This window comes from Myxine glutinosa, chromosome 5 (genome assembly GCF_964187855.1).
Source record: "Myxine glutinosa chromosome 5, kmMyxGlut1.1, whole genome shotgun sequence".
NCBI classification, from domain to species: domain Eukaryota; kingdom Metazoa; phylum Chordata; class Myxini; order Myxiniformes; family Myxinidae; genus Myxine; species Myxine glutinosa.
In genome coordinates, this window is record NC_136265.1 from 59,741,750 (window position 1) to 59,749,897 (window position 8,148).

Consider the following 8,148-nt stretch of genomic DNA (forward strand, 5'->3'; position numbering starts at 1 on the left):
TACCAGGAACTCAATCAAGTGCACAGAACAACGACTGTCGGACTAGCAGAGCATGTGAAAACAACTAACGACTGATTACAATTTGTGTGCAAACATGAACACAACAAACCAGAAAAGGCATCTCTCAGGCACCTTGCAAAAGCCTCCAAACACAAGTGTGATTAGATGACGTCAAACACACCAAACCAAAACGGCAACAAATAAAGCCCCAACGATTGCAAAGTAAACAAAAGAAAAACACAAAATAAAATACCAGCAGATATAAAACGACAACTGGGAGAAAGCCAACGGAGCAGGAAAATATATATTTGGTGTTACATCACACGCCATATATCTTATTATCGATATTATAATAGGCGAAGGTGATTCTGTCTGTCTGTCTGTCCGGGGGTGTGGCTTACTCCGTTTACAGAGTAGCTCCACGTAAACAAATATCCACCATTTTATTACCTCGAATAGCTTTGAGGCCTGTTTAGTTAGGCCCATGCTGTCTTTCTCTCTCACACAGGTTTATTTCAACTCTAATTCGATATATCATTTCATTTTTAACAGTCGCTAACATAGTTTTAGACTCGGTTGAAAAAAACGGGAGGAGAATCCCATGAAAGTTTCCATTTATAGAACGAAATGAATTCTCAAAGGCCTGGAAAATAAAGCCCATTCATTGAGTCACCCTCAAGAATTTATCTCGAATTCACCATCTGATTTAATTTTTATCAATGGTTTTCGACTCGGTGTCAGAAATAATTGAGAACATTCACGCACACACGGGAAAATGCAGAGATATATTTTTAAGAATCGCGCCACGATGATACACGAAAATACACCACCTAAAATAACAGTCGGGGAAAATGTCGACATATGTTCAAAATTCGCTTTTTCTTTTCCGTTAAGATATATTACTTTTACTTTTGATGGCAGTCGTCACAAAACGACATATATTTCTTCGTTCTTATTTCATTCAACATTATTATCCGGAAGTAAAAACGAAAATACGTTTCAAGAAATTACCGAGATATTTCTTCGCTTTTTTTTTTTTAGTTATGTGTGCATACACGTTAAATTGGTTTATTTGAAATCTTAAATTTTCACAATGTAATTTACTTGCCATTTGATGATTACGAGAAACTTCCTCTTGAGGATCGTGACAATTCATGCGTAGAGTGGAAACTTCCATTTCCAAAATGAATGAGACGGGAGAGGAGCGAGGGGTTGGAGAGTGAGGAGCGAGGGGTTGGAGAGTGAGGAGCGAGGGGTTGGAGAGTGAGGAGCGAGGGGTTGGAGAGTGAGGAGCGAGGGGTTGGAGAGTGAGGAGCGAGGGGTTGGAGAGTGAGGGGCGAGGAGTTGGAGAGTGAGGAGCGAGGGGTTGGAGAGTGAGGAGCGAGGGGTTGAAGAGCGAGGAGCAAGGAGTTGGAGAGCGAGGCTCTGGGGGTTGGAGAGCGAGGCTCTGGGGGTTGGAGAGCGAGGCTCTGGGGGTTGGAGAGCGAGGCTCTGGGGGTTGGAGAGTGAGGCTCTGGGGGTTGGAGAGTGAGGAGCGAGGGGTTGAAGAGCGAGGAGCGAGGGGTTGGAGAGCAAGGCTCTGGGGGTTGGAGAGCGAGGATCTGCGGGTTGGAGAGAGAGGGGCTAGGGGTTGGAGAGCGAGGAGCTAGGGGTTGGAGAGCGAGGACCTAGGGGTTGGAGAGTGAGGAGCAAGGAGTTGGAGAGCGAGGACCGATTGGAGCGGAGAGCGAGGGCCGATTGGAGCGTAGAGCGAGGGGCGATTGGAGCGGAGAGTGGGGAGCGATTGGAGAGGATAGTGGGGAGCTAGGGGTTGGAGAGCGAGGAGCTCGGGATTGGAGAGCGAGGAGCTAGGGGTTGGAGAGCGAGGGGTTGGAGAGGGAGGAGCGAGGGGTTGGAGAGCGAGGAGCAAGGGGTTGGAGAGCGAGGAGCAAGGGGTTGGAGAGCGAGGAGCAAGGGGTTGGAGAGCGAGGAGCAAGGGGTTGGAGAGAGAGGAGCAAGGGGTTGGAGAGCGAGGAGCAAGGGGTTGGAGAGCGAGGAGCAAGGGGTTGGAGAGCGAGGAGCAAGGGGTTGGAGAGCGAGGAGCAAGGGGTTGGAGAGCGAGGGGCTAGGGGTTGGGAGCTAGGGGTTGGAGAGCGAGGAGCTAGGGGTTGGAGAGCGAGGAGCTAGGGGTTGAAGAGCGAGGAGCTAGGGGTTGGAGAGCGAGGAGCTAGGGGTTGGAGAGCGAGGAGCTAGGGGTTGGAGAGCGAGGAGCTAGGGGTTGGAGAGCGAGGAGCTAGGGGTTGGAGAGCGAGGAGCTAGGGGTTGGAGAGCGAGGAGCTAGGGGTTGGAGAGCGAGGAGCTAGGGGTTGGAGGGCGAGGAGCTAGGGGTTGGAGAGCAAGGAGCTAGGGGTTGGAGAGCGAGGAGCGAGGGGTTGGAGAGCGAGGAGCGAGGGGTTGGAGAGCGAGGAGCGAGGGGTTGGAGAGCGAGGAGCGAGGCATTGGAGAGTGAGGAGCAAGGAGTTGGAGAGTGAGGACCAATTGGAGCGGAGTGAGGAGCGATTGCGGAGGAGAGTGAGGAGCGATTGGACAGGAGAGTGAGGAGCGATCGGAGAGGCGAGTGAGGAGCTATTGGAGAGGCGAGTGAGGAGCTATTGGAGAGGCGAGTGAGGAGCAATTGGAGGGGTGTGAGGCATTGGAGAGGCGTGTGAGGGATTGGAGAGGAGTGTGAGGAGGTATTGGAGGGGAGTGTGAGGAGGTATTGGAGGGTAGTGTGAGGTGGTATTGGAGGGGAGTGTGATGAGGAGTGGGATTGGAGAGGCATGAGGTTGGAGAGAGGAGTGTCAGCTGGAGAGGGTGAGGGGTCACATATTATGTGAAACAAATAAATTGTGTTCATGACACCATTTCTGGATATGATGAATTGCCAGTAACCATTTTGTAAAATTTAATGTGCCGCATCTCAATCAAGATGTCCAAATGTCACACACGTCCATGCCCGTGGGATTCCCATGGGTGACCCCACTAGACTGCAGAAAGAAAAAGAACGAGACGGGAAAACGAGACCCTCGACGAACGTGATCACAGACTCGCACAGGATGCTGCTGCAACAACGATGAGGAGGGTTGGAGAGGAGCGAGGGGTTGGAGAGGGTTTGGAGAGGAGTTAGGGTTTGGAGAGGAGTTAGGGGTTGGAGAGTGAGAAGCGAGGGGTTTTAGAGCGAGGAGCGAGGGGTTGGAGAGTGAGGAGCGAGGAGTTGGACAGTGAGGGGTGAGGGATTGGAGAGTGAGGGGCAAGGGGTTGGAGAGCGAGGATCTAGGGGTTGGAGAGCGAGGAGCGAGGAGTTGGAGAGTGAGGCACTAGGGGTTGGAGAGTGAGGAGCAAGGAGTTGGAGAGCGAGGAGCTAGGGGTTGGAGAGCGAGGAGCAAGGGGTTGGAGAGCGAGGAGCAAGGGGTTGGAGAGCGAGGAGCAAGGGGTTGGAGAGCGAGGAGCGAGGGGTTGGAGAGCGAGGAGCGAGGGGTTGGAGAGCGAGGAGCGAGGGGTTGGAGAGCGAGGAGCGAGGGGTTGGAGAGCGAGGAGCTAGGGGTTGGAGAGCGAGGAGCTAGGGGTTGGAGAGCGAGGAACTAGGGGTTGGAGAGCGAGGAGCTAGGGGTTGGAGAGCGAGGAACTAGGGGTTGGAGAGCGAGGAGCTAGGGGTTGGAGAGCGAGGAGCTAGGGGTTGGAGAGCGAGGAGCTCGGGGTTGGAGAGCGAGGAGCTCGGGGTTGGAGAGCGAGGAGCTCGGGGTTGGAGAGCGAGGAGCTCGGGGTTGGAGAGCGAGGAGCTCGGGGTTGGAGAGCGAGGAGCTCGGGGTTGGAGAGCGAGGAGCTCGGGGTTGGAGAGCGAGGAACAAGGGGTTGGAGAGCGAGGGGCTAGGGGTTGGAGAGCGAGGAGCTAGGTGTTAGAGAGTGAGGAGCGATTGGAGATTAGAGTGAGGAGCGATTGGAGAGGAGAGTGAGGAGCGATTGGAGAGGAGTGTGAGGAGGTATTGGAGGGGAGTGTGAGGAGGTATTGGAGGGGAGTGTGAGGAGAAGTGGGATTGGAGAGGCGTGAGGGTGGAGAGAGGAGAGTGTCAGGTGGAGAGGAGTGAGGCGTCATGTATTATGTGAAAAAATTAATTGTGTTCATTGCACAATTTCTGGATCAGATGAATCGCCAGTAACCATTTTGTAAAATTTAATGTGCAGCTTCTAAACAAGATGTCCAAATGTCCATGCCCGTGGGATTCCCCACGGGTGACCCCACGAGTCTTATTATAATAGAGCAAATGTATATGGTCATGTCGTTATGTCGTTATGTCATGGAAATATGCGACTAAAACGTCTTCTTCTTCTTCAACTAAATTTAACATCCTCTTAATTAACCCTCTTAATTACGTGAAGACTGCTGAGACCCCTCAGACCTTTGACGACCCTTTAATTTCCCCAAGACCCTTCAGACCACCAAGACCCCTGAAGAACCAAAATACCCTGAAGAAACCAAAAGCCCCCGAAGATCCAAAACACACCGTAGACCCAAAACACCCCGAAGACCAAAAATACCCCGAAGAACCCAAAAGCCCCCGAAGACCCAATACACCCCGAAGACCCAAAACACCCCGAAGACCCAAAACACCCCGAAGACCATTTAGACCCAAAATACCCTTAAATACCCCCGAAGAACCAAAATACCCTTAAAGGCCCAGGGGATCAAAAGACCCTGAAGCCCCAAAACATTATGAAGATCCAAAAGACCCAAAAGACATCGAAATGGTCAAAGATGTCTATCCCTCGAAGCGCGCCGAGTCACGCTCGTTGTATATATATAAAAAAGAAAGAGTTGGAGAGATTGGGGATAGATAAAATAAGGATAACTGGAAAGGATAAGAGGTCAACTCAACGGGGATGGAGAACGAATCATTATTGATGCTCAAGCACAAGGACACTACACCAATGGATTTAAAAAGATGGCAGGACTGAGTCAAACGGACCAGTAGAGGTTCTGCAAGGCAGAAACAGAAAGCACGAGCCCCCTCCCATCGGGGTGTAATAAACTCATGTCAGAACAACTATACACCCAAAGGTACAACAAGGTAAGTCGAGCAATCCACTGGCTCATCTGCAGAAATTTCGATATCCCAGTTCCACAAAACTCATGGAAAGATGAACTAAAAACATTCATTGAAAACAAGGACATAATGTTCAGGTATGTCCTGATGATCCCATCCAGCATAAACATGGAAAACAGAAAACAAAGCACTGCGACCGGACATCGTACTCAGGAACAAAAAGGAAAAGACAACATTGCTGATTGAAATATCAGTCCCCAGCGAGTTTGGCCTAAGTTATGCAGAAATCAAGAAAATTACCAAATACCAAGACCACAACGATGGTGAAACCTGGAAGAACCTGGAAGCTGAAGAGTGCTGAATTGTACCAGTGATAATTGGAGCAACGGGAATGAGGAAGAAGAACCTCACGGGGATCTTAAAACCATCCCTGGGAATATTACCACAAACAAAGTACAGTTGGAGGCGGCTGTTTGGGGCTCAGTGACGATCCTGAAAGGAGCCCACGGAACAAAACCCTGAGAACAACAAAACTTCACAACTTTGTCCATGAATCAAAATTCTTCACCGAACCGGGGGAGGGGGGAAGGATACTTCGAGTCTTGGAAGAGCTTCGTTCAACCTTCCAAAACCGGCACGCCCCGGCACGCCCCGACACTCTCCGACACTCTCCGGCACTCTCCGACACTCTCCGACACTCTCCGACACTCTCCGACACGCTCCGGCATACGTCTGTTCCGCGGGCTCAACTCGTACGACTCCAATAATGACTTCAACCATCTCAATAACGACTCCAATTAATCGTTAAAGTGATTAATAAAATCAAACACGATAATAAACTCGTTGTATTGAAGTTTTAAAACGATTCAAGAACGAGAAGAACGAGAACTGGCGCTTCTGGAATAAATTTTACTTGGAAACAGCGAAACTCGTCCATTAATAACGAATCTGCTCTAAGGAATAAAAATGGCTGTTCGAGCTCCGATTACAACGAACTGGATCGATTCACTGGTTGAGGAGATCGACACGATCTTGTCCGTGGGAACCCAATCAGGACATCGACACGATCTTGTACGAGGGAACCCAATCACGACATCGACACGATCTTGTTCGAGGGAACCAGATCAGGACATCGACACGATCTTGTACGAGGGAACCAGATCAGGACATCGACACGATCTTGTACGAGGGAACCAGATCAGGACATCGACACGATCTTGTACGAGAGAACCCTATCAGGACATCGAAACGATCTTGTTCGAGGGAACCAGATCAGGACATCGACACAATGTTGTACGAGGGAACCAGATCAGGACATCGATTGGATATTGTACGAGGGAACCAGATCAGGACATCGACACGATCTTGTACGAGGGAACCCAATCACGACATCGACACGATCTTGTTCGAGGGAACCAGATCAGGACATCGACACGATCTTGTACGAGGGAACCAGATCAGGACATCGACACGATCTTGTACGAGGGAACCCTATCAGGACATCGAAACGATCTTGTTCGAGGGAACCAGATCAGGACATCGACACAATGTTGTACGAGGGAACCAGATCAGGACATCGATACGATATTGTACGAGGGAACCAGATCAGGACATCGCCACAATCTTGTACGAGGGAACCTGATCAGGACATCGACACGATCTTGTACGAGGGAACCAGATCAGGACATCGACACGATCTTGTACGAGGGAACCAGATCAGGACATCGACACGATCTTGTACGAGGGAACCAGATCAGGACATCGACACGATCTTGTACGAAGGAACCAGATCAGGACATCGACACGATCTTGTAATTGTATGAGGGAACCCGATCAGGACATCGACACGATCTTGTACGAGGGAACCAGATCAGGACATCGACACGATCTTATCCGAGGGAACCCGATCACGACATCGACACGATCTTGTACGAGGGAACCCGATCACAACATCGAAACGATCTTGTTCGAGGGAACCAGATCAGGACATCGACACAATTTTGTACGAGGAGAACCAGACCCGTACATGGTTTGATTCCCACATAAACTATGAACGTACATAGTGCACAGCACGGAACCGCACGGGAACAAGAACGTCACGTACCGGGTCCGAACTCCTTATCCGCGGCAGATTCTCCCGGCCCGAGCAGGTTCCTCCCATCGGACACCCTCGTGGATCCCGGAGGGTTCACCTTGTGTTCCTCATCTGAGATATCTCCGTTCATCAGACACAGCTCCGTGTTAGTAACTTCGGGACAATTCATTCCGGTATACCATAACTGACTGAGGGACAACGAAACAGAGAAACACGTGCTCTCTTCCGTTCTCGCCTCTTCCTCTTCTTTAACTGTGACGGAGTTTTCAGTTTTCACCGTTTCTCGGATCTCCGTAGACCACGCCCCAAATGTAACCTGGACGACTCGTGAGTGACGATGTTCGTTCTCGAGATTTTTAAACAAGTTTAACAACGACCTTGCGGTTCCTGTCCTCGCACTGTACAAGTTTAAAAGTTGGACATTCGGACCATTTCGTCCTGTTTCATATTAGTAATAGTTACCAAAGAGGTTCCGCCATGTTTTCTTGTTTACGTGAATCCCAGCTGTCACGTGATTAGGAGGAACCCAGGTTCAAATCTCGTGTTCCACATGTGTCTATTTCTCTAAGTCCTCCTGTCCTTTTAATTATCGATGTCCTCCTGTCCTTGTAATTCATGTAAATGTACACTCATGTCTCCTAACCTTCTGCACACAATGGAAGTGTAATTAATTAATATACGGAGCACACAGGTGGTGGGGGTTGGGGGTTCAGGTGTAAAAAAAATCGATATTTCCATGCCTAACAAGAACGGATCTCGATAGAGCGCATACCTCCACCTCGCTGAACCGTTTACCTTTTGTATTGTTCCGACCTGGCCCCTGCGTGAAGGGCTCGGGGTACTGCCTATTGCTCCGGAGATCCTAATCCATGTGCTCGGGAGACCAATACGTTCCCCATAGGCGGGTCGCGCCGTATGAGCAGTCAGAAATGACCGAGCGAAGTTACCATCCAAATACTGATGCAATTTTACACCCCCCACTCTTAAACACAC

General features: G+C 50.2%; 1 protein-coding gene across 1 annotated transcript in view; it reads right to left on the reverse strand.

Moving 5' to 3' along the window:
- LOC137427492 (uncharacterized) overlaps positions 1-7,405 on the reverse strand; it is a 30,330-nt gene extending 22,925 nt beyond the window's left edge. The window contains exon 1 of the mRNA XM_068117030.2: positions 7,165-7,405. Coding sequence (XP_067973131.2) covers positions 7,165-7,324 — 160 coding nt within the window. The 5' untranslated portion in view covers positions 7,325-7,405. The remainder of the gene's footprint in view (positions 1-7,164) is intronic.
- Positions 7,406-8,148: the final 743 nt, after the last annotated feature.